At 38.8% G+C, this 20,192-nt stretch overlaps 2 protein-coding genes across 3 annotated transcripts; one reads left to right on the forward strand and one right to left on the reverse strand.

The window, feature by feature from the left end:
- Positions 1 to 1,523: 1,523 nt before the first annotated feature.
- On the reverse strand, positions 1,524 to 7,175 carry LOC123879014 (BTB/POZ domain-containing protein 10). Its single transcript, XM_045926479.1, has 5 exons — positions 6,637 to 7,175; positions 5,110 to 5,306; positions 3,851 to 4,104; positions 3,246 to 3,537; positions 1,524 to 2,334 (listed from the first exon to the last, which is right to left on the reverse strand). Exons 1-5 carry the CDS (start codon positions 6,995 to 6,997, stop codon positions 2,296 to 2,298), a joined length of 1,143 nt encoding a protein of 380 aa, XP_045782435.1. The 5' UTR covers positions 6,998 to 7,175; the 3' UTR covers positions 1,524 to 2,295.
- A 685-nt stretch (positions 7,176 to 7,860) lies between these two features.
- Positions 7,861 to 18,875, forward strand: LOC123879003. Of its 2 annotated transcripts, XM_045926461.1 has the most exons (11): positions 7,861 to 8,440; positions 9,291 to 9,432; positions 10,076 to 10,210; positions 10,904 to 11,117; positions 11,923 to 12,091; positions 12,670 to 12,818; positions 13,376 to 13,833; positions 13,864 to 14,526; positions 15,407 to 15,930; positions 17,755 to 17,874; positions 18,730 to 18,875. In XM_045926461.1, exons 1-11 carry the CDS (start codon positions 8,262 to 8,264, stop codon positions 18,851 to 18,853), a joined length of 2,877 nt encoding a protein of 958 aa, XP_045782417.1. In that variant the 5' UTR covers positions 7,861 to 8,261; the 3' UTR covers positions 18,854 to 18,875. The 2 variants fall into 2 exon arrangements, with proteins under 2 accessions (XP_045782417.1, XP_045782416.1); XM_045926460.1 differs by having other exon boundaries at positions 13,376 to 14,526.
- The last annotated feature ends 1,317 nt before the right edge of the window (positions 18,876 to 20,192 follow it).

Genomic DNA, 20,192 nt, shown 5'->3' on the forward strand with positions numbered 1-20,192 from the left:
TATCACCACATTTGCAATGAATGGCGTGCAAGTTAAAATGGTTAAGAGGGCTCTCTCCATCACTCGTTTCATACAATCGTAGTTCCAATTTCATTTAAATATTAAGCAACCCAAGTCCATGAAATTTTGCAGAAATATTCTAGAAACTAATATCTATGTCTGTGGTTCTCCAGATTTCTGTTAAAATATTCGTTTTCAAAGTTACGCGGTCTTAAAAATTTTCATACAAATCTTTGAGCCCCTGTAATTTTAAAACTACATATTTTTAGAAAAATCTAAAACACTACAGACACGGATATTAGTTTCTAGAATATTTCTGCAAAATTTCATGGACTTTGGTTGCTTAATATTCAAATGAAATTGGAACTACGATTGTATGAAACGAGTGACGGATAGAGCCCTGGTTAACACACCACTTTAGATTTTGTCTCTGTCATTTGTGTTGGGATTATGTAACAGAGAGCGATATACTAAATTGTTTCCGTGGATAGGGTTTGGTTGTTATCAAAGCTGCGCCTTGGTTCGATCGGCGTGCGTTACGCCTAAGTCACGGTAATATTATATTACCGTGCCTAAGTCTTGTAAGGATTTCCACAAACCGGTTCTGTGACGCTTGTTTTGACTGTACTGTGAATCATATCGACGTAAAAACCTTGGGACGATTTTCAAGAAGAGATCATTTGGATACTATATAAGGTTTAAGCAGTTGTTTCTTGCTGGTTCTTCTCGGTAGGAACGGCATTCCGAACCAGTGGTAAATTATTTTGACGATTCAAAAGCACTTGTAAAAGTTTAATTGAATAAAAATATGTTGAATATGAATTTAAGGTGCATTAAAAAAAAAAAGAATATTAGCCATTTGAATCATGACTAACATTCCTCTTTCCCCTCCAACTAAGTGTAAAGCTTGTGCCAGGAGTGGGTACGACAATAGTGCAACGGGTGGGGTTCGAAGCGCCGACCTTTCGGATTTCAGTCCGCTCCTCAACCGTTGAGCTATTGAGGCTTTTGGCACGAGGTCTGCCCGCGAAATTATTTAATTTGGTTTTTCGCAATTTGTAAACTAATACGACAAAGTAGGCTTATGGCATTCTAATTCCACCAATGGCAGTAGGTATTATCTTCACAGGATTACATAAAAATCTTTACTTGAAAGTGTTCAGTTTAAGAAATTCAGGATTTCAAAAACCTTAATCCACGCGGACGAAGTCGCAGGCATCAGCTAGTCACACTAATATTATAAAGGAGAAAGTTTGTATGTGTGTGTGTGTGTGTGTATGTTTGTTACTCCTTCGCGCAAAAACTACTGGACGGATTTGGCTGAAATTCGGAATGGAGATAGATAATATCCTGGATTAGCACATAGGCTACTTTTTATTCCGGAAAACCTAAGAGTTCCCACGGGATTTCGAAAAACCTAAATCCACGCGGACGAAGTCGCGGGCGTCAGCTAGTATCTCAATATTTTTTTAATATATGTAGGTAGTTTCTTCAGGAGTCAGGTAAAAATAAAACCAATACGATATACCTAATCAATATAATATAAAAAGAACACCATTGGAATAGTACAATTACATTAAAGCCAAATAAAAAAATTCCATTCTATTTCAGTATCCAAAGTTTAGTCTGCAAAGTTCTTCAATATCTTAATGATGATAATCATGATACCCACTTGAATGGAAATATCTATTTGACTGAGCTTTACACAGACCGCCAAAGCTAAATATAAAGACTTGGATAAATAAAACGCGAGGCGGAGAAGCAATGCTGCTCGTTTTTGCATTCATCTTTAAGAGTCGAGGGGCTGTGCCAACTCATAAACATAGAAATATGAATTTTCAAATATTTTTCGACGTTCCCGCGTACAGTAACCCCCGCACAGTCCCCTGGCGTGTACAATCCCCTGTCACGCACAACACCACACAGTCCCTTGTCACGCCCAGTAACCTCCGCACAGTCCCCTGTCACGCCCAGTAAACCCCGCACAGTACCCTGACATGCACAGTAAACCCCGCACAGTCCCCTGTCACGCCCAGTAAACCCCGCACAGTACCCTGGCATGCACAGTAAACCCCGCACAGTACCCTGGCATGCACAGTAAACCCCGCACAGTACCCTGGCATGCACAGTAAACTCCGCACAGTCCGCTAGCACGCATAGTAACCTCTGCACAGTCCCCTGGCGTGCACAATAACCCCCGCACAGTCCCCTGGCAATTCGCACAGTCCCCTGTCACGTAGTATACCAACAGAACAACGCCATCAGAACCCGGACAGCCCTGCGCGGCGCCAGCGATCACTGCTCCTCTTCCACCACCTCCCCTGCCTCCGGCACCTGCGAATTAACAATATACGTTACGTAAGTTACACACCATCGTTACGTAAGTTACACACCATCGTTACGAAAGTTACATACCATCGTTACGTAAGTTACGCACCATCGTTACGTAAGTTACACACCATCGTTACGTAAGTTACGCACCATCGTTACGTAAGTTACGCACCATCGTACAAGAAATAACACTTTTTAATAATTTACATTTCCATGGCGGCCATTTCGATATTTTTATTATTGGTTGTTACAGCGGTAGTAGAAATAAACACTCTATAAAAATTTGAACTCTAGGCTTTTATTCATCCTTTTCCTACCAAGAAGAATCAGACTATTATAGTCTAAGACAAGTCTTAAAACAGCTGTTCTGTTTGGTGGCCATCTATACTAATAAATAAAATTGGTGTGTCTGTCTGTAATTTCGAAATAACTACCGCATATTAAGGTCATATGGTTATTTGAACGATACTATGACTGAATCACACGTTTTTAAATTTTTTGTCTGTCTGTCTGTCTGTTTGAAAAGGCTAATCTTGGGAACGGCTGAACCGATTTTGACGGGATTTTCACAGACAAGTAGAGAATTGGCCAGGGAGTAACATAGGCTACTTTTTTAACCGACTTTCAAAAAGGGAGTTGTGTTTTTCTACCTATGTACGCCGAAATCTCCGAGATTTCTGAACCGATTTGCGTTATTTCTTTTTTAATCGATAGAGGAACTTTGCGACATTGTTTCATAAAAAATTTGGAGTCCAACTCCTCAATCCTGATGCTGCAGGGGATCTGACCAATCCACGCGGGCGAAGCTGCGGGCATCAGCTAGTTTAAAATATGAGTTACTTGTGCAACTTGAGTTATTCCAAATCGCGCCTAAAGAACTTTTACTTCATAAATTTACTATTTTATTTACTTACCTCAACTTCTTCTCTAGCTCGACTAGGCTCCAGTTCTATGACAGGGTCAGCGGTGGCTTCAGCCAAGTTAGTCACAGACTTGGACTTAAAGCATTGGAAGTCCACATGCCGACTCTTGGCCTCTTCTTTTTCCCAAGACATGTGTATGAACGGCCTCTGAACGTAGTTGTATATGACCTCTGCCCGACCGCCGGGCCTCTTGCGAACTTTTTCCTTGTATGTTGGGTAACCTTCTACCCCGAGACGGATTTTTTTGAGCCCACGCTCTTTCATTACTTGTTTGGCTACGTCTCTGCAAAAAGATTGAAGAATCGTTTGATATTAAGGTTTTTATAGATATTAGCTTTGGATTAACTAACACATGACCTAACGTTAAACCTTGGTCAAGTGCAAGTCAAACTCGCACACAAATGTTTTCGCACCATCTTACAAGAAATCTCAAACCAGTGTATGCAAGTTAATGACGGATAGCGCCATCTTGATGTAACTTAGTAAACTAATTATTTTGGGAACACAAATCTTTAATTTTTTTTGTGACTGTCTTCGCGGCGAGCTAACTAACTGACTGACTCAGAGAGCGCTACAGGGTGAGGACACTAGCTTACCTGTTCTCAATGTACTTGAAGAAGCGGTACAAAGGCGTGGAGAGTACAGTCTGGCTGTACTCATCACCCATCTGTGGGGGATATTCCTCATCCCACTCCACAGAGTCATCATCCAGCAGCACCACTACATGACATTCTCTGTCCCCGCGCCGAGCTGACTCTACCATCAGGGGGAGAATCAGACGCTCGAGGAAGCACTCGAACTGGCGACGAGCACCCTCGTTTGATAGCTCGTGGAGTAAGCCACGTAGGTTCTGAAACCCAAAAGATTTGCTCAAACACTGATTAGACTACACACACGCACGCGTGCATGCGCGTTCAGAAAAGATAAAGATCAATTTGGACCTCCAAAATATGTCCTTGTCCTAAGGTAATAGTAGTGAATGTAGAGTTTACAATTTACATATTATTATCCACTAGATGCCCACGACTTCATCCGCGTGGATTTAGGTTTTTAAAGATCCCGTGGGAACTGCCTGATTTTCCCAGATAAAAAGTTGCCTATTTCGATTACAGGGACGCAAGCTACTTCTATACCAAATTTCATATAAATCGATTAAGCGGATGCGTCTTTAGGAATCCCGTGGGAACTCTTTGATTTTCCGGGATAAAAAGTAGCCTATGTCCGTCCCCGGGATATAAGCTAACCCTGTTCTTAATTCTTAAGAATCGGTTATACTGTTGGGCCGTGAAAAGGTAGCAGACAGACACACTTTCGCATTTATAATATTAGTATGGATAGTATGGATGGATCTACATCAACAAATGTACTCAATGCAAGAGGTGCCAGCAATATGGTCACACTAAGAATAACTGTCGCTGACCTTAAATATGTGTGTACTACATGCAGAGAGGCACAATAAAGATATGATAAAGATAAATTTATTTTGCTCAACAATAAATCCTAATCCTAGTAATATTATAAATGTGAAAGTATGGATGTTTGGATGTTTGTTACTCAATCACGCAAAAACTACTAAATGGATTTAGCTGAAATTTGGAATGCAGATAGATTATACCCTGGATTAACACATAGGCTACTTTTTATCCCGGAAAATCAAAGAGTTCCAGCGGCTTAATGCCCGCGACTTCGTCCGCGTGGATTTACAAAAACGTAAATCCACGTGGACGAAGTCGCGGGCATCATAACAGTTAGTTATAATAACAAACATTACTGTGCACCTGTTTCCCAAACTAGTTAAAAAAGGTAGCCTACAATAAAGTAGACTACCCTGAAAAGGTACCCTAGGCATAATTACCTGACATCTGACAGTATTGGCATCAAAGGGCACCAGCAGGTAGTCACAAGCCTCCCTCAGTTCCTGCACGGAGACAGTGGGGGGGCAACGGATGGTGCCACCGCGGTAGTACTCCAGGATAGCTCGGAACACGGTTGCTGATATCCCTTCTGCAACTTCGTACTCCCCTCTTTCGTTTGGATGGGTGAACTCTATGCCTAAAATTAAGTTTTTTTTTTTTTAAATTCCTTTTCTTCTATCTGCGATCAGTCCTTGGACTATAAACAGATTTGGCATTTTTAAATATTTACAATTTAGGCTTTTCACATCCAGCGTGTAAATTGTTGTGAACATTTAAAAGTAAATAAGAAAAATATATTTTGCGAGATGCGAGATTTTATTTGCCTGGCGCTTTAGTCTTTTTGGAGTTATATTTTCAATCATAGTGTGATGTCATTGTCAGTTCGCGGTAAAAGGTCGTATGGGCCGCGTAAGAGGCGACCTCTTATTTAAACTAACAGCTCATTCACACAGGCTGCGTAAGCGTAGACGTAGCGTGTACCATTGCGTTGTAATGGCAGGAACTGTATGAAACATGGCACACCGCTTGCGTAAAGCGTGGACGTATGCGTAACCCGGTGTGTTAGGGCTTTACGCGCGTCACTACGCACGTGTCACGTGTATGTGTGAATCAGCCTTAAGGCAAACTAAAGTATTCTGAACTAGGTTAATTACATGTTTTTTGTTTACATTTCTGAGAATTAGTGAATTGATCACCCTTCCAAGAAAAACAAAAGATGTTTACAGATATGCATGTGTTTGTTTAGTTAGATTTTACCAGTGGGTCATAAACATGCATGTTTACTTTGACTTAAGGTCACTATCCTTCATTGTCTTAGTGTTTTCCCAGTACTCTAAACATTCACCATGCTGTGAAATGCATCATACTTAATATTATAAATGTGAAAATGTATGTGTGTGTGTGTTTGTTGGTTTGTCCTTTAATCACATCACAATGGAGCAATTGATCGGCATAATTTTTTGCATGGATATAGTTAAGGGCATTGAGAGTGACATAGGCTACTTTTTATCCTGGAAAATCAAAGTGTTCCCACAGGATATTCAAAATCAAAATCCACACATGAAGTCATAGTTATACTAGTTAACAAAATTCACAAAAGATACTGTGAGCCATTTATATGGATCATGGCAATATAAATCCTATTCCTACATCAAAAGTTTTTATAAAAAACAGTGTCTTTTATATATTGTAAACCAGATAATGTCAGCAAATTCATCCACATGGTTGGATTCCTTTTGGAAATTTGCATGGTAATTCTTAACTTTTTGGGGGTAAAATATAAACTGCGCTACTCAGTTACACATTCACCATGCTGTAAAATGCATATAGCCATAACCCACAAAAAATGATCTTGATACTGAGTCATATGACTTCTCTAATGTAGACCCACACTTAGAAAGAATTATCAGAATTGAGAACAGGTTCTACTGAAACTCAGAAGTTGTCTTTATTATCAAAGAACTTACCAGAACTAAACATCGTCCCCAGCATGGTATCAGGATGGGCAGTAAACTGCGCTGGATCCACCACGAATCTTGTATTATCTACCACCAAAGTGATTCTATCATCGCAGAACAAGTTTTTCTGCCCGTTCTTCGGCGGTTCCTGCGTAGAAGTCGAAGGTATAGGCGTATTAGGAGTTTGGTTTTTTGGCGGCATGTTTAGCGGGATTCGACGCAAATTAGGTCCGTTTCGCTTCGATAGACGCTTGCGACGCTCCTCTGCGTCCCTTCTGTACTCTTCTGTGTCGCTACTGCTGTCCGGATAGAAGAAAGGTCTTCGTGGTTCTAGCATGGCCCCCTGGCCTTTTTCTTGGGAATCGGACATGGACGCGCGCTCGTATCGAGCCCTCACATCACGCTCGACGCTCCTAGGCCTCCGCTTCAGCAACGGCCTCAAATTCTTGAATTTCTTTATAGGTTTCGTGATGAAATAGAGAAATCCTTTTGTTTGTTACGAAAATGGTGAACGTCAGCTAACGAGTAACGATGACAGTCACAGACCAGGGAACACAGAATACAGATAACTGATTACTATTATCTGGGACTTCGTCTGTGATGGCGTTTGCTGGCGCGCGTGCTGTGCTTGTTTGGAGTGTTTTTTTTTGTTAAGAGTGGCTGGTTTTTGTGTTAGTTGGTGTTTTTTGGTGGTGGAACTGACTGGGAAGCGCTCTAAAGGGGCGCCGCGCGTATGTCGGCGGGCGCCGGCACAGACGGAGTCCATACTTGTATAAATTCAATAACTTGAAAATATCACAAACTTGACATTGGCTAATTAGAGTAAAGCCAGATTTAAAGGAAAAAAAAAAAAACTATTATCTGTTACTATTACACAGATAACTAAAATGTTGCCGCTTTTTTTTTACTTTTAGTTGCCAGTTAAAAAATAAAAATTACATTTTGTTTCACCCTTTTCACCTTCACAACATAACATAAAATAAGAACTTATCTAGCTGTTATAGGTATTAGGTAACTAATTAAAAACATTTATTTACGCGTTTTCTATACAAGTTTTTAAATAGTTACCTATTACCTATAGTTAGTTAGTGTACCTATATAGTCCTAGTTATTTAACTATTTGGAATTGCTTTCATAAAATGACTGAAAATTACTGAACCTATTGAACTCAATGAACTAGGTATAATTTTTTACTGTAAATTGAACAGCAAGAAGCAATTTTATCATCTTAAATAAGTATTTTTATTAACTACATAAGTCGTAATTAATTAAGTACATTAATAAACGCAAACGTTAATGACCGTGAAAAGTTTGAATCGCCGCTTTTTTGATGCGCAGAAGATTTTGGACGAAAAGAAACCCACCCAAAACGCAACGGTTGTTGACCCTGCTGACTCCTGTCAAATAATAATAATATTTTTTTGGAAAATAGCTATAATGCTGAAAGTGATTATGTATATTTTGTTTTATTTATAACTGTAATTAAAAAAACTTATACAAGCCTAAAGCCGTGGGAAGAGAAATGTGATAAAACAACTTTCGTGTTTGTACTCAATGACGCATAAAAGTTAAATCGTAATATTTCAGTGTAGAGTGTTTTTCAAACGCTTAATTCAGTGTGATTTGCTGTAAAAATGGAAATGAACGAGGAGTACCACGATCCAGACTATCCCGAAGTACCCGTTTGTGTCAAGGAAGAGGCACCGAGTCTCACAGAAGACGAGAAAATAACCAAAATCAAACAAATCGTGCGTCGCGAATTCAGGAAGGAATTGGACGCGAGAGAGGATGAGGTCGCGTTAATAGATCAAAGGTTAGTCTATTTACGGCTTGTAAATGGTTTATTGTAAGAAGCAATACAGCACGACTCTTCCGCGTGATCTAAACACTGTAAAACATGGTTAGAATTGTGATCTTTTGACAACTTAATTAACACTTCTTATGAACAGCTGACCCAGCCCGGCTGCATTCGAGTAGAATTTCTTCAAATACTTCCTTAGTAAGAGTTTATGTTATAGAGAGAACCTACATAGGGCATTTAAGATTTCTCGACCCAGAGTTTAAGTTGTAATATGTCAGTTCGAACCTCAGCTGGGAAGCCTTCTGCAACCTGGGTTACTTGGCTTCTGGAGCGAGTTTGGATGGCTGGAGGGAAGATTCAGGCGGGGAGATAAAAGAAAGAAATGTGTTGCCAGCCTTTCGGAATTTGTTGGTCCTTGAATAACCCTATGTTGTAATCTAGTGTGAACACAGCTGATGGGAGTTGATTCCCCAGTTTACATCTGCATGGAAAAAAAATCTGGCACAACAAATTAATGTACTGAGAAATGAAGTGTGTCTGTTTACCTGTCTGTTTTTAACCCCGACCCAAAAAGAGGGGTGTTATAAGTTTGACATGTGTATCTGTGTATCTGTCTGTGCCATCGTAGCTCCTAAGCTAATGAACCGAGTACAAGTCGATACTCTGACTAATTTCTTTTACTGAAACTTTCAAGTATCTTAAGATTTTTATGTAAACCTGTGGAAATGATACTGCCATTGGCGATATTAGAATGCCATAAGCCTACTTTGTAATATTAGTTTACAATTTATGAAAAACCAAGGCAGACCTGTGCCCTGCACCTTAAAGGAAATAATTAATTTACCTTCTTTCTTGTCATCAGAATGATAAAAGCGCGAAGATATCTCCACCAGCTTCGATATGCCTTAGTGATGAACTTCTACACGGAGCAGAAGTTGCAGATGAGCTCCAGCCAGATCGAGGATGAGGTGGCATCACAGAGCGAGCCTCGCGCCAGGGCTGAGGTGAGTCAACATCATCACCAGTTCCGATATCCCTGGTGATCAGCATGGAGTAGAAGTTATGTGATTCATGGAAAGCAGTCCACTATCTTTTTCTTTTTTTTTTATTAAAAAAGAATATTAGCCATGCTAATCATGACTTATACTCCCCTTTCCCCTCCAGTTAAGCGTAATGCTTGTGCCAGGAGTGGATATATTTATTACTTCTGTTTAATAATCATAACAGAATAATAATAATAATAACAGAAGAGGAGCAGGTGTCTTTTAATATCCTAATACTGCCAAAGTCTGGAAAAAAAAGGCCCTAGACAGGAAGACCTGGAGAAATCTGGAGGAGGCCTTTACTCAATAAGAGGTCCTTAATATTAAAATGAAAATTATTATTTTTTTGTCAACCAATTCTTTGTTTAGATTAAGGATAAATAAAAGGCTTTTTTTATTTTTATTTTATTTACTGCCAAAGTAAAAAGAAGCCTTAAGTCCTCACCATATGGTCGAAAATCGAAGCCGGGTTCATGGACAAGCGAGCGACACGCGCACGCCAAGTGTGGCGCGCCAAGTTCTATGAAGTCACATGACCAAGTCATAAGAATTTTGGAAGATACGGCGCAACTATTCCATTATTCCATATTATATATTTTTATAGGTGTCAAGTATTCTTCGCGACAGTCAGCGCAGCTTGCACCCCTCAGTTCGGAAGCTACTGGGAAAGAAAACTGTTGACATGGAAGAGATTTTCCGATCCAGGGCACCTAGGAATAAGACTAGGGTTGACTATTCTGTAAGTAACCCGATATTAAATAGTAACTTATTTTAAGGGAACCTTTAACACACACGCACACACACGCGCACGCGCCCACTCCCGCGAACACACAGGCACGCGCACACACAAACTAACACAGTAGTCATATTTTTCTATCTGCAAACGTGTAAATCTGGAGGTGGGCATTAATAGCTGTAACAGAGTTTGCCTAGTTCATAAGGTACCCTTGTAACATGTAAGAATTGAAATACAATGTAGTATTATAATTTTAATCAATGGTTTGTTGACACTTTCAAATTCTTTATTGTCAGAAACTAACCCCCATTTACCCAAACTAACCAGTGGTCGATGCATTTTACGATTCAAAAATACTTGTAAAAGTTTAATTGAATAGAAAACATTTTTATTTATTTATTTATTTAATCCCCCGAAAGACTCAAACTGATGCTCAACTGACTGACTCAAACTCAACTTCAATTGACTTAAACAAAACTTAACCTCAACAAATTCATTGCTATTTGCTAGTATAAAATCCTCAATAGCTCAACAGTTGAGGAGTGGACTGAATTCCGAAAGGTTGGCGGTTCAAACCCCACCCGTTGCACTATTGTCGTACCCACTCCTAACACAGCTTTGCGTTTAGTTGGAGGGGAAAGGGGAATATTAGTCATAATTATCATGGCTAATAATTTTTTTTTTAATCTTCCCCAGGCCATGATCCACGCGAAAAACGTGACAATATCAGCCGACACCACCAAAACCCTGCGACCTTCCACGGAGGAACCCCTCAAGACTGAGGAAGCCAGCTGCAGCAGTGTTCCACCAAGAAAGGTGCCTCGGCATTTGGAACCGAAGGTGGATAATGTGCTGACACTGGACGGAGTCACCAGGAATAAACAGAAACATCGCTACAGGATCATTATTGGTAAGTGTTTTTAACCCCCAACCCAAAAAGAGAGGTGTTATAAGTTTGACGTGTGTATCTGTGTATCTGTCTGTGGCATCGTAGCTCCTAAACTAATGAACCGATTTTAATTTAGTTTTTTTTGTTTGAAAGGTGGCTTGATCGAGAATGTTCTTAGCTATAATCCAAAAAAATCGGTCAGCCATTTGAAAGTTATCAGCTCTTTGCTAGTTACTGTACCCTTCATTTGTCGAGGGTGTTATAAATTTTTATTTACACTTGTGACATTATGTTACAATATCATTGTCATCAGTAGCAAAAAAAAATTAGTTTATTTCATATAACTTAAGTTTACAGTAAGACAAGGAGTAGCACAGATTGACGCATCGGTCATCACATCCCAATCATCCAATGTGAGACATCCATTGGATATGACACCACTCCGACTAGATTTGTCTTCACCAATTGAATATGACACCCTACCCTTTGGATATGATACCCCACTCACCAGATATGACGCCACACTCTATGGAAGTCCACCCCATATGACACTTGGATATGACACAACAACCACGCAATATGACACCTCAACTACGGAATATGACACCGCTTCCACGGAACATGACACTCCAACCACGGAATATGCCACAACAACCATGAAACATGACACATCAACCACGGAATATGCCACCACAACCATGAAACATGACACATCAACCACCACTTGATACCAAATACTACTAATATTGTGTCACAGCTATTCTATTTAAATTTTAAGTATGGAGCTCTTGCTTTGCTTGCAATTTAAGTACTGTATTTATTCCAGGTAACACGTCAAAATACATGCCCCCGGCGTCGCGCGCGGATCGTTCTACCCACAAATGGCTGCTGTACGTTCGAGGCCCGCCACTCCAACCCGATGTGTCGAGGGTTATAACGTCGGTCACAGTCAGATTGCATCACTCCTATGCGCCGCATCACATCGTCGTTATAGAGTGAGTAAACACATGCCCCCGGCGTCATATCACAACATCATATCCTCGTAGAGTAAGCACAACCAAAAGAATACTTCACACTCTTTCTTCTACAAGGTGTTAGATAATGTCCATAACATTCCGGCACACTGAGATCAGCCTACTGATCAGCCACTGTACTTTGGTGAGAGAATTGTTTACTTGGTAATCAGTTTTTCATCAGCACACAATACTATCATGATTATCCGTGCGATCATTAATGTAAATGAGAAACAGAAAAGGTCCTAAAATGTAACCTTGTGTGACCCCTAATTTTACAAATGATTCGGGAGACCACTTTCCATTCACGTCTACCTTTTGTATTCTATTATTTAAATAAGACCTCATCAACTCCAATGCTTGTACCCCAGATTCTGTAATGGTGTAATTTTCTGACTAACGTTTCATGGTCAACACAGTCGAAAGCCTTGGATAAATCACAGCAAAACGCCGAGCACATCACGCGACTGACGCATCTATAGATATATTCGTTGTTACAACCTGTTTTGTATGCCTTTCCTAGTAAAATTAAATTTAAAAAAAAAACTTGTTTGTTGCAGCAAACCACCGTTCCAAATCTCGCGACGCGGCTGGGGAGAGTTTCCCGCCAAGCTCACTCTGGACTTTACGATGCCTCAACACAACCGCCCGGCCACGCTCACTCATACTATCAAACTGGATCGCAACTACACTGGCCTACAAACTTTAGGTAACTGAAATATTCAAATTCTAAACATTTTTATTCAATTAGACTTTAACAAGTACTATTGAATCGTCAAAAGCATCTACCTCTGGTCCGGAATGCCTTTCCTACCGAGAAAAACCAGCAAGAAACTCGGCGGTTACTCTTTTCAAAGATTTGATACGTACAATATTATGCCATATATAAAAGTAATTGAAGTCCCGCGCATTGCTGGAGCGAGCTGCAGGTCAAATCCACGCTCTTTTATCATTTACATAATCTTCGATTGTATAATATGCTTTTCTCAGGAGCATAGTTTAAATAGATTTTTTTAAACTTGTGTAATGGCAAGTGCAAAATTGATTGAGGAATTTTGTTATAAATGATTATACCCATTCCCACAAATGACTTGGACCTTCCTGAGGTGGAGCGTGGATAGACCTTGAATATGTAGTTAAAGACCTGGAGAGTGACATTTTTGACCTGGAAAATTAGAGGATTCCCATGGGATCTTAACCTAAATCCAAATTCGCAGACATCATCTATTTATCTATATGAGATTGATACAGATTTTCATTTTACAGGTGCCGAAACGATAGTAGATGTATGGTTATACAGTACCCCAGAAATGCTACCATTTGAATATAAGACTGATCAGGAACCTACTATAAAGACAGACGAACAGACAGACATACTACTGAAAGACATTAAAACAGAGCCGCTGAACGAAATTAGTGAAATAAGTGAACAAATGGATGAAATTAGTGAACAAATTGATGAAATCGGTGTAAATAAACAATCAGAGACAGATGAATGGCTTAACTTCTTCACAAATGACACAACAGAGGTTAATGTTGATGAAATGTTCATCAAAAATTTTAAGTCGGAGAAGAACCATGAAGATATTGACCAAACTGTGGCAATAGATGCCAAAGTTAACCAAATAGCGGCAAAAGAGATTAAAGTTAATCAAACTTTGACAAAAGAAAGCAAAATTAATCAAATAATGACAAAGAATTGCAAAGTTAACCAAACTAAACCAAAAGACTGCAAAATTAACCAAACTGTTGTCAAAGATTGTAAAGTCAGTGTTAAAATTGAGCCAGTAGATGATGCGATGACGAACGGTGCGTATGAAAATGAGAATAATGAACAGGAACTGAAACCAGGTGAACTAACTACTTCAAAAAGAATAGTCAAATACATGGATCCTAATACAAGAAAAATTTACTACTTAGAAGTGGATAGGAACCTCGATTTGAATAAAATTCAAGAAATAGTCATAAACTCACAGGGTCAAATCAAAACTGCTAAAATCAGCCCAATTAAAACTAACAACGGTCTAAGATTTATAAGAAAGAAAAAAGGTGAATCCTTGTTAAAACCTGAAATAAAAAATCAATTGGTTAAAAAAATAGACAATAGTAACCAAATAGTAATAAGCAATGGTTTCGATCATATAAAAAATGATCATTGCTATTTAGCAAATGATTGGTGTATAGAAAAACCTATAATTGAACCAAAACATGAAGTGACCAAGGATTATTTGAAAGAAATTAAGTTAACTACGGCAAAGTTAACCTGTACGAGAGCAATAGTTAGTTATTTGCTAAGGAAAATTCCTGTCATAAGTCAAAATGTTACGGATTCCGATTTTGGCGCGGCTTTTCCATTTGTTGTGTGCAATCATGAAAAGTATTGGAAGTTAGATTTTGCTAAGAGAAGAAATATTGAAGTAAGTAATTTATAATTATAGCATAGCCTCAATAGCTCGACGGTTAAGGAGTGGACTAAAATCCGAAAGGTCGGCGGTTCAAATCCCACCCGTTTCACTATTGTCGTACCCACTTCTGGCACAAGCTTTACGCTTAGTTGGAGGAGAAAGGGGAATATTAGTTCTGACTAACATTCTTTTAAAAAGAAAAAAAAATTGAAGGAAAAACTTCTTTAGTCAAAGTCAAATCATTTATTCAAAGTAGGCACTATTGTGCTTTTTTAACCCCCGACCCAAAAAGAGGGGTGTTATAAGTTTGACGTGTGTATCTGTGTATCTGTCTGTGGCATCGTAGCGCCTAAACGAATGAACCGATTTTAATTTACTTTTTTTTGTTTGAAAGGTGGCTTGATCGAGAGTGTTCTTAGCTATAATCCCAAAAAATTGGTTCAGCCGTTTAAAAGTTATCAGCTATTTTCTAGTTTTCTTGTAGAAAAGAAGGTTAGATTAGGTTCATAATATTCAAGTGTCAATTGACAAATGTCAAGCTGTCAAGATGGACGTTGCCTAGATATACATAATTATTTATTTGAAAATGATTTGTCGGGGGTGTTGAATATTTTTAATTTACACTTGTCTTATTGATAGTCAATAATTGTTGGATTTGAAAGATGATTATAGTGGTGATAAATAATTATGTAAACTTAAAACTTATTGGATGATTTTGGGATGGGCAAGTTCGCGGTTGTGAAAGTTTACTTGAATAAAAAAATATTATTACTCTAATCCATACTTAGTTGTTTTATAAAATAATTCAGTGATGGTCTTACCACTTGACAAGTTTTCATTTTATTTTCCAATTTATGTCCAGTTGATTGAAAGTTCAAATGTTTCTTTTCAGTGGTCCAGAGCAAAACTAATAAACAAACTGCTGCTTGAAAGATTCCAAAACAACACAGAAAAAGTATGGCGGACTAAACAAATACTGGTTTTTTCACGTCTACACGGTTACTACCCGGTCAGACCAGAAACCACCCAAATTAAACCAGAAAAATCTGATCTGGAATCCAACGAGTGGTCGTCCTGGAACGATTTGGAAAATTCCAGGAAATCAGAATCGAATATCCGTGAACTCTATCCAAAATCAACAGATTTGTGCAGCTTGACAGTGTTTAAAAGTGACAGTTTTGTGTGTAAAGATGACAGTAGTGTGGACTTGTGTGATTCGGATGAGGAAATTGACATTGTGACTGATGTCAAACCTGTCAAACGGAAAAGTGAAGTGGTTTCAGAGTGTGATGACAGTTTGATAGTTTTGCCTGTCAGTGGTGAAGATAGACTCAGGTTTTTGTTTATCGAGAAAATGTGTGCAGATATTGGTTTGGAGTTAAGAAATGAAGATATTGGCAATGGATATTCTTATAGGTGAGATTTCAGTATAACTTTTTGTATTCTGAAACAAATTTGCCCTTGACTGCAATTTCTCCTGGTGGTAAGTCATGAAGCTGTCTACGATAGACTTGCAACGAATATTCGGTTACTATTCGGTATTCGGCCTATTCGGCTGATTTTATTATATTCGGCCGAATACCGAATATCTACATATTATTCGGCCGAATACCGAATACTTAAATAATATATTTTGTCATAGAGAAATAATTGGTAAAATAAAAAATTAAAATCGATTGATTACGTATATATTTTCATTTCTGTTATAATCATTTAAGTAGTCATTGGTGCATAACACACGTACATAATCATCTTCTGAATTGGAAAAATGGAGGATTCTACGTATTTGAATTATTGTGGTAACAGAGTAACAGCGGGCGCGCGAGCGATGAGTAGGTACATTAGAACAAAACAAAGGAGCGCGAAACAATCACGTCTGTACAATTTTTTGGCGCTAAAATCCAGCCGAATACTTTTGCCTAATATTCGGCTATTCGGTCAGGGGCCTCGCCGAATATTCGGTATTCGGTATACTGCCGAATATACTATTTGTTGCAAGTTTAGTCTAAGATGGAAGCGGGCTAACCTGGAAGGGGTGTGGCAGTTTCATTAAACCCTTCATACCTCTAATCGGTTTCTACACGGCATCGTATTGGAACGCTATATCGCTCGGCAACACGGCTTTGCCATTAGGGTGGTAACTATGCTATGGCTGAAACCTGTCATCAGACCAGACCAAAGAAAATTTTGAAATTATAAAATTCTGATTTATTTCTGCCGGGAATCGAACCCGGGACCACCCACTTGTAAGGCACAGTGCTTACCAATGCGCCAGAGAGGTTGTCAAAACTTCTTTAGGCATGACTTGATAGATTGCTTGAAAATCTCCTCCTCATTGATAATGCAGATGAAAGCCAAAATTCAAATTCAGAATTCAAATTCAAATGTTTTATTCAAAGTAGGCACAAATGTATACTTTTTGAACGTCATAAATAAAATAATTCAATCAGAAAACATAAAATATAAATTAATTGTACAATTTTAAGCTAGGTAAATAAATTTCAGTACGAATACAATGTCAATAGCTATAAAATTAACAATACATATAATTAATTAACAATATTATTATCAATAATGATGAGATGTAACATTAGGTACTTCATTGTGTTAGAGGAGCTGTCCAAGCGTCCTTATCCAATATATAATCGTTTAAATTGTAATAACCTTTCTTGCACAGGTTTTTTTTAATGTACCATTTAAACCTCCCTTCAGGTAAACTTTGAACTTCGAATGGGATTTTATTGTAATAGCGAACACCAAGCTTACATTGTTCTATTTCTAACGTCAATTTTGTTCTGAACCTAACTTAGCACCTCGTTTATCAGTAAATTACAGTTCTTGCATTTTATTGTCACACAGGACATTGTAAAATATTGCAAGAGGTCAGCGACCCCTGACCGACCGGGCGATGTTTTCGATATGCTTTACGAATTTTATCGGTAGAGACTTGAAACAGCATAAGTGGCACATGCTGTCCTAATCCTAATCCTAGTATCACACTAATATTATAAAGGCGAAAGTTTGTGTGTATGTATGTGTGTGTGTGTGTGTGTGTGTGTTTGTTACTCCTTCACGTAATACCCTGGATTACCACATAGGATACGTTTTATCCCGGAAAATCAAAGAGTTCCCGTGGGATTTTGAAAAATTTAAATCCACGCGGACGAAGTCGCGGGCATCAGCTAGTAATAAATAAATTCATAATTAAAAAATTTCATACTTGGTGTATTTTGTCAACAGTGCTGTGCACTCCGTCCTTCTAACAGCTATGAAGTGTTTTGCGGAGGAGGTCATCCGAGCAGGCTTGGCTGATCAACTGGCTTTTGCCAACGACCCGCAGCTGCCCAACGTGTGGATAGGGTGAGTTTACTACTGTCGAAGGTCTTGTAACTCTACAAGAATATTATTGTAAATTGAACAATTGAAAAGAGCAACCGCCGAGTTTCTTGCCGGTTCTTCTCGGTAGGAACGGCATTCCGAACCAGTGGTAAATTATTTGACGATTCAAAAGCACTTGTAAAAGTTTATTTGAATAAAAATCTATTCTATTCTATTCTATTCAAGAGCAAATATCATCATTTCGTATTTTAGAGATGGACTAGTACATGAAGGGTTCCATACCATCATACAACAACCCCCGACAAGCGAAGGTCTAATTATTTCAATTAGAAAAGAGCTGATAACTTTCAAATGGCTGAACTGATTGTCTTGAATTATAGCTAAGAATAAATAAATAAATAAATAAAAGTTTTTTTAGCTCAATCACAGAATCACAAAAAAAAACAGGAATAAAAATAAAGATACATTTAAAATTAAATATTAATTAAACTTAAAACTAGAAAGTACTATTAAACTATTGTTGTGTCTGTGATTCTCACTCAAGAACAACTCAAGAAGAACACTCTCGATCAAGCCACCTTTCAAACAAAAAACACTAAATTAAGATCGGTTCATTAGTTTAGGAGCTACGATGCCACAGACAGATACACATGTCAAACTTTTTGGGTTGGGGGTTAAAAAGAACATTTTTTTAATTTCTTTTAATTTTAGTATAGGCGTTATTTTGCGGAATTCCATGACATGCAAAGAACCAAAAGCTTAGTTTGCTATAATCCGCCAAACTCAAGTGGAAACTCAACGAGTATCCACAATATCCAACGAATATTTGTAATTCGTACTGTATTTGTGCCAAAATATTGCCTTTCTCCATTCCAGGTCGTCGTCCCGCAGTTCAGTGCGCATAGAGCACGTGTACCGCGGCGTGCAGCGCGCGCCGCGCCTGCGCGCGCTGTGCGCGCCCGGCCGCCGCGCCAGCAGCGCGCACAAGCAGAAACTATAATAAACATGACGATTTTTTATAATACAGCCTTTTTATTGTGCCTTTTGTCCTTTACAGTTGAAAAATTGGCATAGGTTGATGATTTCAATCGCCTTCATTAGGCTGCTTTTCCACCTATTCCGCTATGTATGCTACGTTGCTATGGATCCGTTTAATATCCACCAATCATATTCATTGACGCACATAGCTTAGCACCGGTGGAAACGGATTCAACTAAGATATGTTTTTATTGGAAGGATGCGTGCTATGGATGCCTGCTATGGGCCGTCGACAGTGGTGCAGAGCAGAATACCTACAGTATGCGCATCTTTCTCGCGCAGCTACTTTGCGGCGGCGCATCTTCATAGCGCATCCTCCTCGCACAGCTACATAGCTTAGTATTGGTGGAAACGGTCACATATTTTCGTAGCGTAGATTTCACATCTTCGTAGCAGAGCTGCATAGCACATCTCTTGTGGAAAGGCACCCTTATACTGTGATCAAGATCATTTTGTTTTATTCAGATACAAGTTAGCCCTTGACTGCAAAATCTCCATCAGGGTGATTCAGAACACTCGATTCGGTAAGTTATCGCACGATAACTTTCAATAATTTCAAGTGAAAATACATCTTATCGTACGATAACTTACCGAATCGAGTGTTCTGAATCGCTCTGCTGGTGGTAAGTGATGATGCAGTTCAAGATGGAAGCGGGCTAACCTGGAAGGGATATGGCAGTTTTTATTAAACCCATACCCCTTTGGTTTCTACACGGCATCGTACCGGAACGACTATTATTTTTCTATTCAAAACTTTATCAGACCAGCTTCTGGCAACCGAACAATCGCTTGATTTGTTCTGGCATCAACTCCCCAATGATTATATTAAAATCTATACATATAATAAAATTGTAGAAAAGTGGTGTCTGTACAATGGAAATATTTAAAAAAAAATTAGCAGGGGTTGTTATTATATCGATGCCGAACCCGAAATTGTAATTAATGTTTTTTTTTGTCTGTTTGTCTGTGTGTTTGTGCACGCTAATATCAGAAACGGCTTATTCGATTTAGATACGGTTTTCACTAATATATTGTAGTAAGCTTCACTTAGCATTTAGTGTTTATTTCATGTCAATCGGTTCATAAATAAAAAAGTTATGTCAATTTAAAGAATCACGGCGCCTCGCGCCTGAGCGTCCGTGACTATATAAAGCGCGAAAAGTCACTATTCCACGCGAACGAAGTCGCGGGCACAGCTAGTTATTAATACAGTCATAGAGGTTTCTTATGAAGGATGGACGGACGGATGACAGCGGAGGCTTAGTAACAAGGTCCCGTTGGCATCCTTCGGATTCAAAACT

The sequence above is a fragment of the Maniola jurtina genome, chromosome 27 (assembly GCF_905333055.1).
Source record: "Maniola jurtina chromosome 27, ilManJurt1.1, whole genome shotgun sequence".
NCBI lineage: Eukaryota > Metazoa > Arthropoda > Insecta > Lepidoptera > Nymphalidae > Maniola > Maniola jurtina.

Excerpts from the sequence above, each read along its gene's own strand:
- LOC123879014 (XM_045926479.1), bottom strand. The coding sequence starts at position 6,997 with ATGTCCGATTCCCAAGAAAAAGGCCAGGGGGCCATGCTAGAACCACGA. Across the intron at positions 4,105-5,109 it reads CCAATACTGTCAGATGTCAG|AACCTACGTGGCTTACTCCA; the intron begins GTAATTATGCCT and ends TTTGGGTTTCAG. Across the intron at positions 3,538-3,850 it reads TTCAAGTACATTGAGAACAG|AGACGTAGCCAAACAAGTAA; the intron begins GTAAGCTAGTGT and ends ATCTTTTTGCAG.
- LOC123879003 (XM_045926460.1), top strand. The coding sequence starts at position 8,262 with ATGGAAATGAACGAGGAGTACCACGATCCAGACTATCCCGAAGTACCC. Across the intron at positions 8,441-9,290 it reads GTCGCGTTAATAGATCAAAG|AATGATAAAAGCGCGAAGAT; the intron begins GTTAGTCTATTT and ends TCTTGTCATCAG. Across the intron at positions 15,931-17,754 it reads GGCAATGGATATTCTTATAG|TGCTGTGCACTCCGTCCTTC; the intron begins GTGAGATTTCAG and ends TTTTGTCAACAG.